This window comes from Phyllobates terribilis, unplaced genomic scaffold, assembly GCF_046119375.1.
Source record: "Phyllobates terribilis strain yellow unplaced genomic scaffold, ASM4611937v1 Scaffold_9__5_contigs__length_417890890, whole genome shotgun sequence".
Taxonomy (NCBI): Eukaryota; Metazoa; Chordata; class Amphibia; order Anura; family Dendrobatidae; genus Phyllobates; species Phyllobates terribilis.
In genome coordinates, this window is record NW_027362769.1 from 11405371 (window position 1) to 11427443 (window position 22073).

The 22073-nt window shown below is 47.9% G+C and overlaps 1 protein-coding gene across 1 annotated transcript in view; it reads left to right on the top strand.

Moving 5' to 3' along the window:
• The window catches only part of TRPM2 (transient receptor potential cation channel subfamily M member 2), a 1046990-nt gene that overhangs the window by 944015 nt on the left and 80902 nt on the right, over positions 1 to 22073 (top strand). Inside the window, exons 33-34 of the mRNA XM_073646321.1 lie at positions 1521 to 1626; positions 15964 to 16065. Of these exons, the coding sequence (XP_073502422.1) occupies positions 1521 to 1626; positions 15964 to 16065 (208 nt within the window). The remainder of the gene's footprint in view (positions 1 to 1520; positions 1627 to 15963; positions 16066 to 22073) is intronic.

Genomic DNA, 22073 nt, shown 5'->3' on the forward strand with positions numbered 1-22073 from the left:
ATCATTTCACACAAAACTCCAAAAAAGGGCCAGACAAAAGTATTGGCACCCTCACCCTAATACTTGGTTGCACAACCTTTAACCAAAATAACTGCGAACAACCGCTTCCGGTAACCATCAATGAGTTTCTTACAATGCTCTGCTGGAATTGTAGACCATTCTTCTTTGGCAAACTGCTCCAGGTCCCAGATATTTGAAAGGTGCCTTCTCCAAACTGCCATTTTGAGATCTCTCCACAGGTGTTCTATGGGATTCAGGTCTGGACTCATTGCTGGCCACCTTAGAAGTCTCCAGTGCTTTCTCTAAAACAATTTTATAGTGCTTTTGGAATTGTGTTTTGGGTCATTGTCCTGCTGGAAGACCCATGACCTCTGAGGGAGACCCAGCTTTCTCACACTGGGCCCTACATTATGCTGCAAAATTTGTTGGTAGTCTTCAGACTTCATAAAGCCATGCACACGGTCAAGCAGTCCAGTGCCAAAGGCAGCAAAGCAACCCCAAAACATCAGGGAACCTCCGCCATGTTTGACTGTAGGGACCGTGTTCTTTTCTTTGAATGCCTCTTTTTTTTTCCTGTACACTCTATGTTGATGCTTTTTCCCAAAAACTCTACTTTTGTCTCATCTGACCAGAGAACATTCGTCCAAAGCGTTTTAGGCTTTTTCAGGTAAGTTTTTGCAAACTTCAGCCTGGCTTTTTTAAGTCTCGGGGTAAGAAGTGGGGTCTTCCTGGGTATCCTACCATACAGTCCCTTTTCATTCAGACGCCGACGGATAGTACGGGTTGACACTGTTGTATCCTCGGACTGCAGGGCAGCTTGAACTTGTTTGGATGTTAGTCGAGGTTCTTTATCCACCATCCACACAATCTTGCGTTGAAATCTCTCGTCAATTTTTCTTTTCCGTCCACATCTAGGGAGGTTAGCCACAGTGCCATGGGCTTTAAACTTCTTGATGACACTGTGCACGGAAGACACAGGAACATTCAGGTCTTTGGAGATGGACTTGTAGCCTTGAGATTGCTCATGCTTTCTCAAGTCCTCAGACGGTTCTTTGGTCTTCTTTCTTTTCTCCATGCTCAATGTGGTACACACAAGGACACAGGACAGAGGTTGAGTCAACTTTAAGCCATGTTAACTGGCTGCAAGTGTGATTTAGTTATTGCCAACACCTGTTAGGTGCCACAGGTAAGTTACAGGTGCTGTTAATTACACGAATTAGAGAAGCATCACATGATTTTTCAAAGGGTGCCAATACTTTTGTCCACCCCCTTTTTTAGGTTTGGTGTGGAATTATATCCAATTTGGCTTTAGGTCAATTCTTTTTGTGTTTTTTTCATTGAAGACAAATTAAATGAAGAGAATAATACCAAAGAATTTGTGATTGCAATTATTTTCAGGAAGAAACTGAGTATTATCTGACAGAATTGCAGGGGTGCCAATACTTTTGGCCAGTACTGTATATAATATTATAAGAATTTTTCATTATGTTTTTTTGTACTTTTTTTTTTCCTTTCTGCAGGTGGAAGAGAAACAATGATGGATCTATTAGTAGAAAAAAATCTAAGAAAATGCTGGAAATCCTAGCCATCAAGCACATTTCGTCAGAACACTGGTCTCTTCCTGGAGTAGGTTTCTTTGCATTATGATCATTATTATTGCTACATGTAAGAACATCAGAAATACATATCAGTATATAAAAATGTATATTTAAAAAAATGAAAACTAATATTAATCTGGAATATTTAAGAGTGTGTTTTTTCATAATGCTATGTTTAAAACCTTATTCTCTGTTTTCATATAGGAATAAATCCAATAACCTTAAATGGATAATATTCAGTAAACTAAATAATAACATAGCTGATATGTTGTGACTGTTCATTGTCTGCCTTTAATGTATACGGAAATATTCAGTTTGTTACTTCATTGCAATTTCTGTAAAGCACAACTCAAGCATTTTCTTAATTTTACAGCCTGAGTGGTGCCACTAATCTAATTTCCCTGCACCTAGTATCATACTTACTAGCCACCATCTTCATTCTCTACCAGTGCTGCTCTGGTCAGTCTTTTGCAGGTTGTGTGACCTGCGGCGTCGCTCCAGTATTACTGGGCGATCCGTAAATCACTACTCAATCTAAGTCTGAGAGTCGTAACGAGGCTCATAAACTTACATTGAGAGCTTGTGACCGTTAGCCCTGACTTACGGTGAGTCAGATGTTGAGGTCACAAGATGGCAGATCGGGACTGAAATGGCGCTGTGAAGAGCTGAAGACAGTAGCTGGTGAGTCAGGGTCAGGGAACTTATATTAATGGCACCACTCCAGTGCTGAAATTAAAAAAAAAAACTCTGGAGTAGTGGATTAAACATTGCAAACAGGCAACCCAGATCAATGTTCTGTATTTTCCATAAATTGAAAAATCTGAACAAAGTCCATGCACCAAAATTTTACTTTACTTTTCTTACATTACTCAAAGTCTTAGATGGTTACTCTTCATTGAAGGACTCATTGTCTGAAGCATCTGAACATACGGAAATAATTGGCTGTTTAATGAAATATTGGAACACCCTTACAAAGGCTAAAGCTTTGTTGCAATGATAGCTTAATGTTATTTCTTATCTTTGGTGTACTATACTAAAGAAAAAATTGAACCACTCATTAGCTAATTTTCAGGTTTGGATCAAACAAAATCTCTTCAGCTTGACGTAACATGTTGTTGCTTTAACCCCTTCCCGACATTTGAAGTATATATATGTGATGGAAGGGAAGGACTTCCCGACCAATGAAGTATATATGTCATGCTATTCATGCGATCACCATGACAAAACGCACGGTGATTGCATGTAGGTGCATGCTGTTTCTGATAGCAGGGCATCGGGACTCGTAGCCACGGGGGGTGGTGTGGCCCCTCTGCAACTATTATCACTGTGATTGGCTGTTCAATTCTGAACAGCCAATCCCAGCGTTTTCAGTGTTCCAGACAATGAAGTTGCCTGAAACACTGATGTCCAGACTATGATCAATGCTGTAACAGGATGGCAGGAGTTTTGTTGCGGGCACAATAAGGACAGGCGGAAATGAGCTCCATGATTTCCTTACTCATGGTGGACCACCAGTAGTGATGTGATGTGAGCTGCAATGTCTTTCTATGACTGGCCGCCTTGGAGGAGTTCCCCCATAGTAGAACTCACCTTTTGTTAATTCTGACACCAAGGTCTTATCAGGCGGAATTTGGAACAAGTTTACTGAAGCCACAGTAACCATCTTGGATGACTCAATGATGAGTTGCGGTTCTTCCTTTTGGTCGGTGGGCAGGAAGTAGCAGTAAAGTGCATCAGCTTTGATGTTTTTGCCAGCTGGCTGGAATTGCCGAACAAAATCAAAATGGGCAAAAAATAACGACTACCTAGCCTTGCACTTGTTCAGTCTTTGCATGGACTGTATATAGGCCAGGTTCTTTTTGTCTGTATAAATGACAACTGGATGGACTGCTCCCTCGAGAAGGTACCGACACTCCTCTAGAGCCATCTTAATTGCCAACAACTCTTGAACACCATTCAAATAGTTGTGCTCAGTGGCAGAAAAGGCCTTGGAGATGAATCCACAGGTCACCATAAAGGCAGAGGAGGATTTTTGGGTGAGAACTGCTTTAGCCCAGAAGATGAAGTGTCTACCTCCAGAAATAATTGTTTGTTCATTTCTGGTTGTAATAGTGGAGCGGATGAGGCAGCAGAAGTAACTCGCCCTGGTTTGCCAAATACCTTGCAGAACGCCTCTAGGAATGTCTGCAGGTCTGAGATTATCGTATCTCCTCTTTTCCACAAAGGATTGAGCCATGCCAGGGCCTCTCCATCAAGATGGGACATTAGAAAGGCTACCTTAGGTTGATCGCAGGGAAACTGGTGGGCCAGCAGTTAGTAAGCCCCTATGGAGCTCACCTCACAAAAATTATGAGCCACAGATTCCAGATTTTGTGGCGTAATCAGGATTCCAATTTGACACTACTAGCCTCACAGAAATTGACTTTTTAAAAGTGTTTTTCTCTGTAAATCTCATGATGTCCCAGACAAATTTGTACACACAATTTTTATCCCAAAATCCCACTTCATCACTTGCCAACTGGACCCCTGTAGATGTCGTAGAGATTAGGACATTTTGGGGCCTTGTTTTTCACATGGGGATAGTGAAGAAGCCAGAAATTTGGCAATATTTGAGTGTTGATGTTTTGTATACTACTCCACTGCTCCACATGACTATACCCCAGACATGCTTTGAGGGCATCCACAAATTTTCAAAGTCTGCATTCCAAATGTCACTCCTTTCTTTCAAAGCCCTGCAGTGTGCCCAAACAGTAGTTTTCCCCCACATATGGGGTATCAGCATACTCAGGAGAAATTGCACAACAAATTGTGGAGTTCATTTTCTCCTGTTAGTTTTGCTAAAATAAGAAATTTGGGGTTAAAGGAATATTTTTGTGGAATAAATGTTATTTTTTAAATTTTCACGGCTCAACACTATAAATTTCTGTGAAAGACCTTGGGGTTCAAAGTGCTCACCACACATCCAGATAAATTCCTTGGGGGTTCTAGTTTCCAAAATTGGTCACTTGTGGGGGGCTTCCATTGTTTAGGCACATTGAAGCTCTCCAAATACAACATGATGCCCGCAGACCATTCCAAAATGTCACTTTTCCCCTTCCGAGCCCTGCCGTGCGCCCAAACAGTAGTTTTCCCCCACATATGGGGTATTGGCATACTCAGGAGACATTGTACAACAATTTTTGGGGTCCATTTTCTCCTGTTTCCTTGTGAAAATAAAAAAATTCGAGCTAAAACAACATTTTAGTGGAAAAAATGTGATTTTTTATTTTCACAGCTCTTCATTATAAACTTCTGTGAATCACCTGGGGGTTCAAGGTGCTCACCACACACCTAGGCAAGTTCCATGGAGGGTCTAGTTTCCAAAATAGTTACTTGTGAGGGGGTTTCAGCTGTTTAGGCCCATCAGGGGCTTTCCAAACGCGACATGGTGTTTGCTCTCAATTCAAGCCAATTTTGCATTAAAAAAGTCAGACGGTGCTCCTTTCCTTCCAAGACCTGCCATACTCATTAACAGTAGTTTTCCCCCACATGTGGGATATCGGCATAGTCAGGCAAAATTGCACAACAATTTTGGGCATACATTTTCTCCTGTTACCCTTGTGAAAATAAATAGTATGAATAAAATAACATCTCTGTGGAAAAAAAATATTTTTTTTATTTTCATGGCTCTACTTTATAAACTTCTGTGAACCATTTGGGGGCTCAAGGTGCTCACCACACATCTACAGCAATTTCTTTGTGAGTCTAGTTTCCAAAATTGGGCACTTGTGGGGGTTTTGAACTGTTTAGGAACATCAGGGGTTCTGCAAACCTGACATGGCACCGGCTATCTATTCCACACAATTTTGCACTCAAATGGCGCTCCTTCCCTTCTGAGCCCTGCCTTGTACCCAAACAGTAGTTTTTCAACACATATGGGGTATCTGAAGAGAAATTTCACAACAAATTGTACAATACATTTTCTCCTGTTACCCCTGTGCAAACACAAAATTTAGAGCTAAAACAACATTTTTGTTTGAAAAATATGATTTTTCATTATCTTGACTGAACTTTATAAAATTCTGTGAAACACCTAGGGATTCAAGGTGCTCACCACACATATAGATAAATTCCCTGAGGGGTCTAGTTTCCAAAATGGGGTAATTTGTGGGGTTTTTCACTGTTTAGGCACATCAGGGGCTCTCCAAATCCGATATGGCGTCTGTTCCCGATTCCAGCCAAAGTCAAATGGTGCTCTTTCCCTTCCAAGCCCTGTCGTGCACCCAAACAGTAGTTTTCCCCAACATACTGGGTATCGGCTTGCTCAGTAGAAATTACACAACAAATTGTGTTGTCATTTTCTCCTGTTACCTTTGAGAAAATAAAAAAATTGTTTCTAAAGTAAAAATTTTGTAAAAAAAAAAAAAAATTTTCTTTTTTCTTTTCACATTGCTTCAGTTCCTGGGAAGCATCTGAAAGATTAATAAACTTCTTGAATGTGGTTTTGAGCACCTTGAGCGGTGCAGTTTTTAGAATAGTGTCACTTTTGGGTGTTTTCGGTCATATAGACCTCTCAAAGTCACTTCTAATGTGATGTAGTCCCTAAAAAAATAGTTTTTTTAATTATGTTGGAAAAATTAGAAATCGCTGGTGAACTTTTAACCCTTTTAACTTCCTAACAAAATAAACTTATGTTTCAAAAATTGGGCTGATGTAAAGCAAGCATGTGGGAAATGTTACTTATTAACTATTTTGTGTGACATAACTCTCTGATTTAAGGGCATAGATGTTAAAAGATTGAAAAGTAAAAAATGTTCTAAATTTCCGCCAAATTTCCGATTTTTTTCACAAATAAACGCATGTCATACTTATCAAATTTTACCACTATCATGAAGAACAATATGTCAAGAAAACATGAAAACATTCTCAGAATCATTGGGATTCTGTAGCGTCGGCGTCCCTGCCTCCTGCTAGGCAGGGACGCCGTTCCCCTCACCTCTCCGCTCCGTGCCCGGCGTCTTCCTCCCACTCTGCTGGCAGTGCGCGCTGCTTCCCGGTCACCGTGCTTAGGGCACGCGCGCGCGCGCTCCCTCTCTCTTAAAGGGGCCGCGCGCGCCGTCCTAAGGAGTCCCCGGCCAAAGGCCGGAGGACCTCACCATATATAAGGCACCTCCTCCAAAATGGAGGTGCCCGAGCAATGTTGTTGCATAGTCTTTCAACTCTGCTTCAGCCCTCAGGTCCCGTTGCCTGATACTTGCCTGATACCTGCCTGATTCCTGACTGATTTCTGTCTACCTGCTTGCAATCCTGCGGTCCGACAGTCTGCCTACCAGCACCTGCCAGTCTGTCTATGGATCAGTCCGTCCGCGGACCAGGAAGTACCTGCCAGATACCTGCCTGATATCTGCCTTACTGCCAGCCTGTCCAGAGACTCTTACCCGCTCACCTGGGAGCGCTCACCTGCTACCTGCCTGCTAGCCTACCTGGAGGTTTAGCCGTCACTTGCCGTGATCACCTGCCAGCTAGCTGAGAGACTCTTACCCGCTCACCTGGGAGCGCTCAACTGCTACCCGCCTGCTAGCCTACCTGGAGGCTTAGCCGTCACTTGCTGTGACCACCAGCCTGTCCAGAGACTCTTACCTGCTCACCTGGGAGTGCTCACCTGCTACCTGCCTGCTAGCCTACCTGGAGGCTCTGCCGTCACTTGCTGTGACCCCCTGCCTGCCTAGAGACTCCTACCCTGTTGTCACTAGCCGTGACCACCCGCCTGTCAAGAGACTGTCCCTGTCACTTGCCGTGACCACCCGCCTGTCAAGAGACTGTCCCCGTCACTTGCTGTGACTGCCCTGCCCTTCTACCCTGAGACTGTCCTTGTCACTTGCCGTGTCTACCTACCCGCCTTCCCTGGGAGCCACCCGCTTCCTTACAAGGACTGCCCTTTGTATAGTAGCTCACAGGTTCCACCTCCCAGACCCGTTACAGTTTGCTCGGGCCATGGAACCTGGTGGCACCCAAGCTCCCTCGCTCTCGGACCTATGTCATGAACTTTCCCATCAGAGGTCCCAACAGGAGTCCATCCTGAGTCACCTGCGTAGTGTTAACTCCCGCCTGGACACACTGACTGCCTCATCGGGAGCTGCTTCCACTCGCACTCTTACTACCCCGGTACCGCTCCTGCCCATCAATACCATGGCGTCCCCGCCTCTCCGCTCAGCCTCGTTTTGGCGGAGATCCCGGTCAGGCACGGGGCTTCATTAACCAGTGCACTCTGCACTTCGAACTTTTGGCACACCAGTTTTCCACCGACCGAGCCAAAGTAGCCTTCATCATGTCCCATCTCACGGGGGAGGCGCTGGCTTGGCTAAATCCTCTATGGGAGAGAGGAGACCCCCTGGTGTCCAACCTGCCAGCCTCTCTCACGACTTTCCGGAAAGTCTTCGACGAACCAGGACGGAAGACCTCATCCGCCTCATCTCTGCTACACCTCCGTCAAGGAAGTCTCACCGTGGGCCAATATGCCATACGGTTCCGTACCCTTGCTTCGGAGCTTGCCTGGGATAATGACGCCCTGGTGTCCGTCTTCTGCGAGGGTCTGTCTGGCCGTATTAAAGATAAACTCGCCGGTCGGGACATTCCTACCACTCTCGACGACTGAATAACACTTGCCACCCGGATTGACATCCGGTTCCAGGAGCGCACCAAAGAGGTCACCCGTGAGAGGAGGTTTCCACGCCTTGCCCCTACCTTCCAGAAACCCGTCACTTCCTCCGTTACTCCTCAGGCGCACTCACCCGAGCCTATGCAGGTCGACCAGACAAAGATGGTCAAAACCCGTCAAGAATTACGCCGTGCCGAGGGGAGCTGCTTCTACTGTGGCAGCAAGGAGCACCGGATCCGTTCCTGCCCGGAGAGGTCGGGAAACGCCTGTGTCTAGGATCGCTCAGAGAGGTCGTCCTAGACAAGAGTAAACCCTCTCCATCTCTGATGCTGTCGGTCTCTATCATCTGTGGGGAGAACCGTTACTTTGAACTAGCTCAACTTGACTCTGGAGCTGCCGGAAATCTCATTTCTCAATCCCTGGTAGAGAAATACCGCATTCCCACCAAACCCCTGGCTATACCCTTATCTGTCGCCTCCATGGATGGGGGTCTCTTACCGCATCCCATTCAACTCATCACCGAATCCATAACTCTGCAATTGGGAATGCTGCACTCTGAGAGCATCTTCTTCCATGTTCTGCCTGGACTCTCTCACGCCCTCTTGCTAGGCCTACCTTGGCTCCAGAAACATGCACCCGTGCTTGATTGGCAGACCGGAGAAGTCCTTCGCTGGGGACAGGACTGCCATAAGATTTGTTTAGTTCCCGTTCATCCTGCCCGTCCTTCTCCTACCCCAGCCAATCTACCCGGCCAACCAGTTCCCTATTGGTCTTATGCGGACGTCTTTAATAAAAGAGAAGCAGAGACATTACCCCCTCATAGACCATACGATTGCCCAATCGACCTGATACCCGGCGCTACTCCTCCCCGTGGGTGTATTTACCCGTTGTCCGCTGCTGAGACCCGGTCCATGTCTGAATATATTGAGGAGATTCTGGCCTGGGGATTTATCTGGAAATCTACCTCCCCGGCGGGAGCAGGCTTCTTCTTCGTCAAAAAGAAAAACGGCTCACTCCGTCCCTGTATAGACTATAGAGGCCTTAACCAGATCACGGTGAAAAATAAATACCCTCTTCCGCTCATTCCCGAATTATTTGACCGTCTGAGGGGTGCTAGAATCTTCACCAAGCTGGACCTCCGTGGGGTGTATAACCTGGTCCGTATCCGTCAGGGGGATGAATGGAAGATGGCATTCAACACCCAGGACGGCCACTATGAATACCTGGTAATGCCCTTCGGTCTCTGTAACGCTCCCGCCATCTTTCAAGAGTTGGTCAATGACATCTTCCGTGACCTTCTCTACTCCTGCGTGGTGGTGTACCTGGACGACATCTTGGTCTTCTCTCCGGATATTCTCACTCACCGGAGGGACGTTCGTCAGGTTCTGCTCAGGCTCAGGCAGAACCACCTCTACGCAAAATATGAGAAGTGCCTCTTTGAGCAGACCTCGCTTCCGTTTCTGGGCTACATAATCTCTCAGACCGGCCTATGAATGGATCCTGAGAAACTGTCTGCCATCCAGAAGTGGCCCCGACCGGAGGGTTTGAAGGCTATTCAGCGGTTCCTGGGCTTCGCCAACTACTACCGCCTCTTCATTCCGCACTTCTCTTCCCGGACTGCCCCTATCTCTGCGCTCACCCGTAAGGGCGCTAATCCCAGAGAATGGCCGCCCGAAGCTGAGGAGGCCTTCCTTTCTTTGAAACAAGCTTTCTCCTCCGCTCCTGTGCTGCATCGTCCGGACGGCAACAAACAATTCTTCCTAGAAGTTGACGCTTCCTCCTCCGGAGCCAGAGCGGTACTCACCCAAAAGTCGTCTTCCGGAAGAATGGTAACCTGCGGCTTCTTCTCCAAACTCTTCTCCTCTTCTGAGCGCAATTATTCTATAGGAGACCGAGAATTATTGGCAATTAAGCTGGCACTGGAGGAGTGGCGTTACCTGCTCGAAGGAGCTCTTCACCCGGTAATAATCTACACGGACCACAAGAACTTGGCTTACCTCCAGAGTGCCCAGAGATTTAACCCACGCCAAGCCCGGTGGTCCTTGTTCTTCGCCCGCTTTGATTTCATTCTTCATTTTCGTCCGGCAGACAAAAACATCAAAGCTGATGCCTTGTCCCGATCCTTTTTGGTCTCTGATCTAGAGGAGGAGCCTAAGCACATCAGCGACCCCGCCAAAGTAATGCAGGTGGCCCCCGTGAATCTAAATCGTCTTCCACCCGGTAAGACGTTTGTAACAGTACGTGAACGTGAGAAGGTCCTACACTGGGCACACTCATCTAAGCTAGCTGGCCACGCTGGTCAGAAAAAGACCCTCCAGCTTATTACCCAGCATTACTGGTAGCCTACCCTGCACAAGGATGTAATAGACTTTGTTTCAGCCTGTGTGTCCTGCGCCCGCAACAAGGTTCCGAGACACCTGCCAGCCGGCCGCCTCCTTCCTCTTCCTGTACCTGCTGCCCCATGGCAGCATATAGCTATGGACTTTATAACGGACCTCCCTGTCTCTGCCGGTTGTACGGTCATTTGGGTGGTCGCTGACCGCTTTTCTGAGATGGCTCACTTCATTCCCCTGCCGGGCCTCCCGTCTGCATCTGAGTTGGCTAAAGACTTTATACATCATATTTTCCGTCTTCATGGTCTTCCTCTCCACATTGTATCCGACCGAGGGGTTCAGTTCACCTCTCGCTTTTGGCGAGCCATGTGTAAATTGCTGGGGGTCACCTTGGACTTTTCTTCTGCTTATCAGCCACAGTCCAATGGTCAAGTAGAACGGATCAACCAAAATTTAACCAGTTACCTCCGGCATTTTATTAATGTTCACCATTCCCACTGGGTGGATCTTTTACCATGGGCCGAATTTTCCTACAATAATCACGAGAGCGAATCTTCCTCCAAATCCCCGTTTTTTGTAGTCTACGGTCAGCATCCTCGGATCCCGTTTCCCGTCTCCACCTCGGTGGACAACCTGGCTGCGGAATCTCTTGTTAGCGAATTTTCCTCCATTTGGGAGAGTACCAGATCCGCACTTCTTCAGTCATCCGAGCGGATGAAGAACCAGTCTGCAAAAGACGTCTGGATCCACCGCAATTCCGTCCTGGAGATAAAGTCTGGCTCTCGTCCAAATTTGTCCGGCACAAGATTCCTTCCTACAAGTTAGGGCCTCGGTTCATCGGCCCACTGGAAGTTATAAAGCAAATCAACCCGGTGGCCTATAAATTGAAACTCCCGGCCAACTTGCGGATCCCTAACTCCTTCCATGTATCTCTACTCAAACCCGTGGTACTTAACTCTTTTTCCAAGTCTACAGGTAGGCCTCCTGCTCAGGTTTCCGCTGAAGACGAGTTTGAGGTAGAGAACATTCTGGCCTCCAAAAGGGTAAGAGGAAAGAACTTTTTTCTAGTGGATTGGAAAGGGTTTGGTCCTGAGGAGAGAACATGGGACTCCCGGGAGAACATACATGCCCCTCTCATCCTTGATAAATTTCTCTCTGGCCTAAAAAAGGTGGGGCCTAAAGGGGGGGGTACTGTAGCGCCGGCGTCCCTGCCCTCTGCTAGGCAGGGACGCTGTTCCCCTCACCCCTCTGCTCCGAGCCCGGCGTCCTCCTCCCTCTCTGCTGGCAGCGCGCGCTGTTTCCCGGTCACTGTGCTTAGGGCACGCGCGCGCTCCCTCTCTCTTAAAGGGGCCGAGCGCGCCGTCCTAAGCAGTCCCCGGCCAATGGCCGGAGGACCTCACCATATATAAGGCACCTCCTCCAAAATGGAGGTGCCCGAGCAATGTGGTTGCATAGTCTTTCAACTCTGCTTCAGCCCTCAGGTCCCATTGCCTGATACTTGCCTGATACCTGCCTGATACCTGCCTGATTCCTGCCTGATTTCTGTCTACCTGCTTGCAATCCTGCGGTCTGACAGTCTGCCTACCAGCACCTGCCAGTCTGTCTATGGATCAGTCCGCCCGCGGACCAGGAAGTACCTGCCGGATACCTGCCTGATATCTGCTTGCCTGCCAGCCTGTCCAGAGACTCTTACCCGCTCACCTGGGAGTGCTCACCTGCTACCTGCCTGCTAGCCTACCTGGAGTCTTAGTCGTCACTTGCCGTGATCACCTGCCAGCTAGCTGAGAGACTCTTACCCGCTCACCTGGGAGCGCTCACCTTCTACCCGCCTGCTAGCCTGCCTAGAGACTCTTACCCTGTTGTCACTTGCCGTGACCACCCGCCTGTCAAGAGACTGTCCCCGTCACTTGCCGTGACCACCCGCCTGTCAAGAGACTGTCCCCGTCACTTGCTGTGATCGCCCTGCCCTTCTACCCTGAGACTGTCCTTGTCACTTGCCATGTCTACCTACCCTCCTTCCCTGGGAGCCACCCGCTTCCTTACAAGGACTGCCCTTTGTATAGTAGCTCAGAGGTTCCACCTCCCAGACCCGTTACAGATTCATTGAAGCATTCCAGAGTTATTACCTCATAAAGTGACACTGCTCAGAATTGTAAAATTTGGCCTGGTCATGGAGGTGAAAACAGGCGGGGGGTGAAGGGTAGTGATAAGCGAGCATGCTCGCCACTCCTGGGTACTCGCCCGAGTATCTCAGTACTCAAGATGCTCGGAGCTCGCCGAGTACGTTCAAGATGCTCGGGCAGGAGCTCGGGTCCCCGTCCAGCATGTTTGGCGCTATTTAGAGCACCAATCATGCAGCGATTGTCTGCCACTCACTGTAATGTTACAGGCATGGTGGTTGTGGCATTACAGTGATTGCCCAAATTGCTGGGAACAGTGCTCACAGTGAAACATGAAAAGCCGGCAATTCAGCAGCGGCATACACCAGTACCCGACAATGTAGAACAGAAAAAATAGAGCATCACACATAGATTAGATAGATAAAAACATGTCAGTCACATATATAATAAGTACAGTGACAGTGTTGGTTACTGTACTTGTTATTTAGTGTTAAAATAAAGGATTTATTTTAAAAAAATAATAGTGTTTTCATGCACCCGTCTCTTTAAAAAAGCCGGCCGGCAATTCATCAGCAGCATACACCGGTAACCGACAATTTAGAACAGAAAGAATAGAGCATCACACATAGATTAGATAGACAGAAACATGTCAGTCACATATATAATAAGTACAGTGATAGTGTTGATTACTGTACTTGTCATTTAGTGTTAAAATAAAGGATTTATTTAAAAAAAAATTGGCGTAGGGTTCCCCATAATTTTAGCCTCTAGCGGAGGTTAAGCAGATGGCTGGGGCAGATGTTTGAAGCGTGGGAAGGGGGTAATACCCACGGAGCTTCCCAGGCTACTAATATCAGCCCCCAGCTGAATACCTAGCAAAGGCTAGGCAGAAAGCTGGGGGCTGATCTTAATAGCCCAGAAAGGGTGCCATGAATATTGGCCCCCTCCCAGGCTAGAAACACCAGCCGTCAGCCGCCCAAGAAATGGCGCATCCATAGGATGCGCCAATTCTGGCACTTAGCCTCGCTCATCCCACTGCCCTGTAGCGGTGGCAGTGGGGTAATAGGGCTGGGGTTGATGTCAGCTTATAATGCCAGCTGACATCAAGCCTAGGTTAGTAATGGAGAGGCGTCTAAAAGAAAAAAAACACAAACACCCAGAATAAAGTCCTTTAATTAGTCCTATCGATGCGCCATTTCTGGGGCGGCTGACGGCTGGTGTTTCTAGCCTCGGATGGGGCCAATATTCATGGCACCCTTCCTTGGCTATTAAGATCAGCCCCCAGCTGTCTGCCTAGCCTTTGCTAGCTATTAAAATAGGGGGGACCCCACGTCATTTTTTTTGGGGGTCCCCCATTTTACTAGCTGGTAAAGGCTAGGTATTCAGCTGGGGGCTGATATTAGTAGCCTGGGAAGCTCCATGGGTATTACCCCCTTCATAGGCTTCAAACATCTGCCCCAGCTGTCTGCTTAACCTCCGCTAAAGATTAAAATTACGGGGAACCCCGCGCCAATTTTTTTTTTAATAAATCTTTTATTTTAACACTAAATGACAAGTACAGTAATCAACACTATCACTGTACTTATTATATATGTGACTGACATGTTTCTATCTATCTAATCTATGTGTGATGCTCTATTCTTTCTGTTCTAAATTGTCTGGTACCGGTGTATGCCGCTGATGAATTGCCGGCCGGCTTTTTTAAAGAGACAAAAACACTATTATTTTTTTTTAATAAATCCTTTATTTTAACACTAAATGACAAGTACAGAAACCAACACTGTCACTCTACTTATTATATATGTGACTGACATGCTTCTGTCTATCTCATCTATGTGTGTTGCTCTATTCTTTCTGTTCTAAATTGTCGGGTACCGGAGTATGCCGCTGATGAATTGCCGGCTTTTTTAAAGAGACGGGTGCATGAAAATCAGAGGGCACTAGTGTGTTCCTAGTTCCCTGCTATGTTTTTCATGCACCCTCCTATATACCCTGCCTGCCTGTCTGCCTATATATTTTGCCTGCCTGATGTTTAATTGAGCACCGTTCCCATCGATTTGGGCAATTTTTGACCTTCTGCAGACCGCTGGGAGGGGCCGCCAGAAAAATGCTCGAGTTTCCCATAGACTTACATTGGGCTTGTTGCTCGGGTCGAGCACCCGAGTATTCCAATGTGCTCGACCCGAGCTTCGAGCACCCGAGCATTTTAGTGCTCGCTCATCACTAGTGAAGGGGCTAAAGTGAATCTATCTCCAGGATTTTGCTACCTAATCCGGGAGCAGCATAATGTAGAGTTAGAGTTCCCAATTCCTGACCTGTTTCAGAATCATTCTTAACCCACGAGGCAAAAACTTTCATGGAGCCCCAGACCGAGGAAGATTGACAGTCATCTTGTGTTTCTTCCATTTTCTAATAATTATGCCAACAGTTGTTTCCTTCTCACCAAGCTGCTTGCCTATTGTCCTGTAGCCCTTCCCAGCCTTGTGCAGGTCTAGAATTTTGTCCCTCATGTCCTTAGACAGCTCTTTGGTCTTGGCCATGATGGAGAGGTTGGAGTGTGATTGATTGAGTGTGTTGGCAAGTGTCTTTTATACAGGAAACGAGTTAAAACAGATGCAGTTAATATAGGCAATGAATGCAGAGTAGGAGGGTTTTTTAAAGAAAAACTAACAGGTCTATGAGAGCCAGAATTCTTGCTGGTTGGTAGGTGATCAACTACTTTTTTCATGCAATAAAATGCAATTTAGTTATTTAAAAACCATACAATGTAATTTTCTGTTTCTTACTTTTAGATTCTGTCTCTCACAGTTGAAGTGTACCTACATTAAAAATTACAGACCTCTCCATTCACTGTAGGCGGGAAAAGTTGCAAAATTGTCAGTGTATCAAATACTTATTTTCCCCACTGTATGTGATTTAAGTCCCTATCTCAGTTTTGTATATGTATTCATATAAGCTGCTTGCTTCAATAAGACCATTTTACACATTAATCAATGTTGAAATATAAATAATTTCAAAAGATTTACTTACTTTACTACAAGGAGCTAACACATGTCTTATACTGACCATAAGATCAAGCTCAGAGAATGACAGAGTACATGAGCAGCAATAAGGAGAAGGGGTGGGAGGGTAATAGGTAGGTGAGAATTTATTATTATTATTATTTTGCGATGGACAACCTGTTCTATTCTTATTGGCAAGGTAAAATAAAACTCAAATTGCTTTCGGCTGAAGTAATTAAAAGCCACTAATCTTATTCATCTTTTTATCACCAGGGCACACTTGAACCAGGGGAAAAACTTCCACACAAGCTAAAGAGGATTTTAAAGTACAAATTCTTAGAGAAATTTCAACAACTGTTAAATGAAAGTATTGAAGTAAGATGGAATCCTTTGTTTATTTATTAACCGGTGTGTACTTTTATAAACATTGCCTACTTTTTGGATTGAATATAATAAATTTAATAACTCTGTTCCTTTTGCTCTATAAACTGCATCCGTGAAGTCTCGTGAGGTCATACATTACCAGTCATGGGTGTGTATAAACGATTGATTGTGGCAGATAGTTTTTACTAGGTTATTGCAGAGCTTGACAGTGACCGTACCAAAGTATGTATATATGTATTATATTACACTACAAGCGTCCCTCTATCTAAATCCTTTATAGACTGCGCAAGCGTGACACGCCTGCACCGTCTGGCTCCAGACAGAAGAATGCATGGAGCCGTTACACGTAAGAGGAGAATGTATAGCGCCGGAGATCGCGGTATGCGTAGACACTGAATGCATACCGCGATCTCCGGCGCCATACTTACATACTTACCTGACCGTGAGGAGCGTTGCTGCGGCGCCTCTCTTCTCGCCGGAGACCAGGGCAGGAGTGAAGGCGTCGGAATCGCATGCGCATATCGCTATCCGGCGCCATTTTACTGAAGACACATTTGCAGTATGTCTTCAGCAAAATGGTGCCAGACAGTGCGGTATGGGCACGCGCGTACTCCTCCACCGGCCTCCGGCAGAACTGGACACAGCAGCACTGGAGCACAGGGAAGAAAGGTGTGTATAAAGTGTTTTTTTTTGTATATGTGCAGCGTGAAAGGGATAAGGGGTGCCATACATACCAGGATTTGGGTGTAAGGGGGCCACACATACCAGGATTGGGGGATGAGGGGACCACACATGCCAGGATTGGGGGATGAGGGGTACCATACATACCAGGATTGGGGGGTGAGGGGACCCGTGCATACCAGGATTGGGGGTGAGGGGACCATGCATACCAGGATGAGGGATGGTGTGCCATGCATACCAGTATGAGTGGTACCATGCATACTAGAATAGGGATGAGGGGTACCATGCATACCAGAATAGGGATGAGGGGTACCATGCATACCAGGATTGGGGGATGAGGGGTACCATACATACCAGGATTGGGGGGTGAGTGGACCATGCATACCAGGATTGGGGGTGAGGGGACCATGCAAACCAGGATTGGGGATGAGGAATGCCATACATACAGGATTGTGGGGTGGGGGGTGCCATGCATACCAGCATTGGGGATGAGGGGTGCCATGCATGCCAGCATTGGGGATGAGAGGTACCATGCATACCAGAATAGGGATGAAGGGTACCATGCATACCAGAATAGGGATGAGGGGTACCATGCATACCAGGATAAGGGATGGGGTGCCATACATACCAGGATTGGGGGATGAGGAGTGCCATGCATACCAGGATAGGGATGAGGGGGCCATGCATACCAGGATGAGGGATTGGGTGCCATGCATACCAGAATTGGGGGATGAGGAGGCCATACATACCAGAATTGGGATGAGGGGTGTCATGTATACCAGGATGAGGGGTACCATACATACCAGAATAGGGATGCGGGTCACCATGCATACCAGGATGAGGGATGGGGTGCCATGTATACCAGGATGAGGGATACCATACATACGAGGATACGGATGAAGGGTACCATACATACCAGAATAGGGATGAGGGGTGCCATGTATACAAAGATGAGGGGTACCAGACATACCAGAATAGGAATGAGGGGTACCATATATACCAGGATGAGGGATGGGGTGCCATGCATACCAGGATTGGGGTATGAGTGGTGCCATTCAAAACAGGATGAGAGATGGGGTGCCATGCATACCAGGATTGGGATGAGGTGTACAATGTAGACCAGATTTGGAAGGAGGGGTGCCATGCATACCAGGATTGGGGATGAGGGATGCCATGCATACCAGGATTGGGGGTGAGGGGTGCCATGCATACTAGGATTGGGGATGAGGGGTGCCATGCATACCAGGATTGGGGATGAGGGGTGCAATGTATACCAGAATTGGAATGAGGGGTGCCATGCATACCAGGATTGGGGATGAGGGGTGCCATGCATACCAGCATTGAAGATGAGGGGTACCATGCATGCCAGAATAGGGATGAAAGGTACCTTGCATACCAGAATAGGGATGAGGCGTACCATGCATACCAGGATAAGGGATGGTGTGCCATGTATACCAGGATTGGGGGATGAGGAGTGCCATGCATACCAGGATAGGGATGAGGGGGTCATGCATACCAGGATGAGGGATTGGGTGCCATGCATATCAGGATTGGGGGATGAGGAGGCCATACATACCAGAATTGGGATGAGGGGTGTCATGTATACGAGGATTGGAGGTGAGGGGTGCCATGCATACCAGGATTGGGTATGAGGGGTGCCATGTATACTAGGATTGGGGAATTGGGGATGAGGGGTGCCATACATACCAGGATTGGGGATGAGGGGTGCAATGTATGCCAAATTTGGAATGAGGCTTGCCATGCATACCAGGATTGGGGGTGAGGGGTGCCATGCATACCAGGATTGGAGGTGAGGGGTGCCATGCATACCAGGATTGGGTATGAGGGGTGCCATGTATACTAGGATTGGGGAATTGGGGATGAGGGGTGCCATGCATACCAGGATTGGGGATGAGGGGTGCAATGTATGCCAGATTTGGAATGAGGGTTGCCATGCATACCAGGATTGGGGATGAGGGGTGCCATGTATACTAGGATTGGGGATGAGGGGTGCAATGTATACCAGATTTGGAATGAGGGTTGCCATGCATACCAGGATTGGGGGATGAGGGGTGCCATGTATACCAGGATTGGGGATGAGGGGTGCCATGCATACTAGAATTGGGGATAAGGTGTGCCATGTATACCAGCATTGGGGATGAGGGGTGCCATACATACCAGGATTGGGGATGAGGGGTGCCATGCATACCAGGATTGGGGATTAGGGGGTGCCATGCATACCAGGATGAGATATGAGGTGCCATGCATACCAGGATTGGGTTTGAGGGATGCCATGCATACCAGGATTGTGGGTGAGGGGTGCCATGCATACTAGGATTGGGGATGAGGGGTGCCATGCATACCAGTATTGGGGATGAGGGGTGCCATTCATTCCAGGATTGGGGATGAGGGGTGCCATGCATACCAGGAATGGGGATGAGGGGTACCATGCATACCAGGAATGGGGATGAGGGGTGCCATGCATACCAGGAATGGGGATGAGGGGTGCCATGCATACTAAGATGAGAGATGGGGTGCCATGCATAGCAGGATTGGGGATGAGGGATGCCATGCATACCAGGATTGGGGATGAGGGGTGCAATGCCTACCAGATTTGGAATGAGGGTTTCCATGCATACCAGGATTGGGGATGAGGGGTGCCATGCATACCATGATTGGGGATGAGGGGTGCCATGCATACCAGGATGAAAGATGAGGTGTCATGCATACCAGGATTGGGGATGAGGGATGCCATGCATACCAGGATTGGGAATGAGGGATGCCATGCATACCAGGATTGGGGATGAGGGGTGCCATGCATACCAGGATTGGGGATGAGGGAAGCCATGCATACCAGGATTGGGGTGAGGGGTGTCATGCATACTAGGATTGGGGATGAGGGGTGCAATGCATACTAGGATTGGGGATGATGGATGCCATGCTTACCAGGATTGGGGATGAGGGGTGCAATGTATACCAGATTTGGAATGAAGGTTGCCATGCATACCAGGATTGGGGGATGAGGGGTGCCATGCATACCAGGATTGGGGATGAGGGGTGCCATGCATACCAGGATTGGGGATGAGGGGTGCCATACATACCAGGATTGGGGAAGAGGGGTGCCATGCATACCAGGATTGGGGATTAGGGGGTGCCATGCATACCAGGATGAGAGATGGGGTGCCATGCATACCAGGATTGGGGATGAGGGATGCCATGCATACCAGGATTGTGGGTGAGGGGTGCCATACATACTAGGATTGGGGATGAGGGGTGCCATGCATACCAGGATTGGGGATGAGGGCTGCAATTTATAGCAGATTTGGAATGAGGGTTGCCATGCATACCAAGATTGGGGATGAGGGGTGCCATGCATACTAGGATTGGGGATGAGGGTTGCCATGCATACCAGGATTGGGGATGAGGGCTGTAATTTATAGCAGATTTGGAATGAGGGTTGCCATGCATACCAGGAATGGGGATGAGGGGTGACATGCATACCAAGATGAGAGATGGGGTGCCATGCATAGCAGGATTGGGGATGAGGGATGCCATGCATAACAGGATTGGGGATGAGGGGTGCAATGCCTACCAGATTTGGAATGAGGGTTTCCATGCATACCAGGATTGGGGATGAGGGGTGCCATGCATACCAGGATGAAAGATGAGGTGCAATGCATACCAGGATTGAGGATGAGGGGTGCCATGCATACCAGGATTGGGGATGAGGGGTGCCATGCATACCAGGATTGGGGATGAGGGGTGCCATACACACCAGGATTGGGGAAGAGGGGTGCCATGCATACCAGGATTGGGGATTAGGGGGTGCCATGCATACCAGGATGAGAGATGGGGTGCCATGCATACCAGGATTGGGGATGAGGGATGCCATGCATACCAGGATTGTGGGTGAGGGGTGCCATACATACTAGGATTGGGGATGAGGGGTGCCATGCATACCAGGATTGGGGATGAGGGCTGCAATTTATAGCAGATTTGGAATGAGGGTTGCCATGCATACCAGGATTGAGGATGAGGGGTGCCATGCATACTAGGATTGGGGATGAGGGGTGCCATGCATACCAGGATTGGGGATGAGGGCTGTAATTTATTGCAGATTTGGAATGAGGGTTGCCATGCATACCAGGAATGGGGATGAGGGGTGCCATGCATACCAAGATGAGAGATGGGGTGCCATGCATAGCAGGATTGGGGATGAGGGATGCCATGCATAACAGGATTGGGGATGAGGGGTGCAATGCCTACCAGATTTGGAATGAGGGCTGCCATGCATACCAGGATTGGGGGATGAGGGGTGCCATGCATACCAGGATTGGGGATGAGGGGTGCCATGCATACCAGGATTGGGGATGAGGGGTGCCATACATACCAGGATTGGGGAAGAGGGGTGCCATGCATACCAGGATTGGGGATTAGGGGGTGCCATGCATACCAGGATGAGAGATGGGGTGCCATGCATACCAGGATTGGGGATGAGGGATGCCATGCATACCAGGATTGTGGGTGAGGGGTGCCATGCATACTAGGATTGGGGATGAGGGGTGCCATGCATACCAGGATTGGGGATGAGGGCTGCAATTTATAGCAGATTTGGAATGAGGGTTGCCATGCATACCAGGATTGGGGATGAAGGGTGCCATGCATACTAGGATTGGGGATGAGGGGTGCCATGCATACCAGGATTGGGGATGAGGGCTGTAATTTATAGCAGATTTGGAATGAGGGTTGCCATGCATACCAGGAATGGGGATGAGGGGTGCCATGCATACCAAGATGAGAGATGGGGTGCCATGCATAGCAGGATTGGGGATGAGGGATGCCATGCATAACAGGATTGGGGATGAGGGGTGCAATGCCTACCAGATTTGGAATGAGGGTTTCCATGCATACCAGGATTGGGGATGAGGGGTGCCATGCATACCAGGATGAAAGATGAGGTGCAATGCATACCAGGATTGAGGATGAGGGATGCCATGCATACCAGGATTGGGGATGAGGGATGCCATGCATACCAGGATTGGGGATGAGGGGTGCCATGCATACCAGGATTGGAGGTGAGGGGTGTCATGCATACCAGGATTGGGGATGAGGGGTGCAATGCATACTAGGATTGGGGATGATGGATGCCATGCTTACCAGGTTTGGGAATGAGGGGTGCAATGTATACCAGATTTGGGGATTAGGGGTGGCATGCATACAAGGATTGGGAATGAGCGGTGCCATGCATACCAGGATTGGGGATGAGGGGTGCCATGCATACCAGGATAGGATGGGGGGACCGGATGGGGGCAGCACAA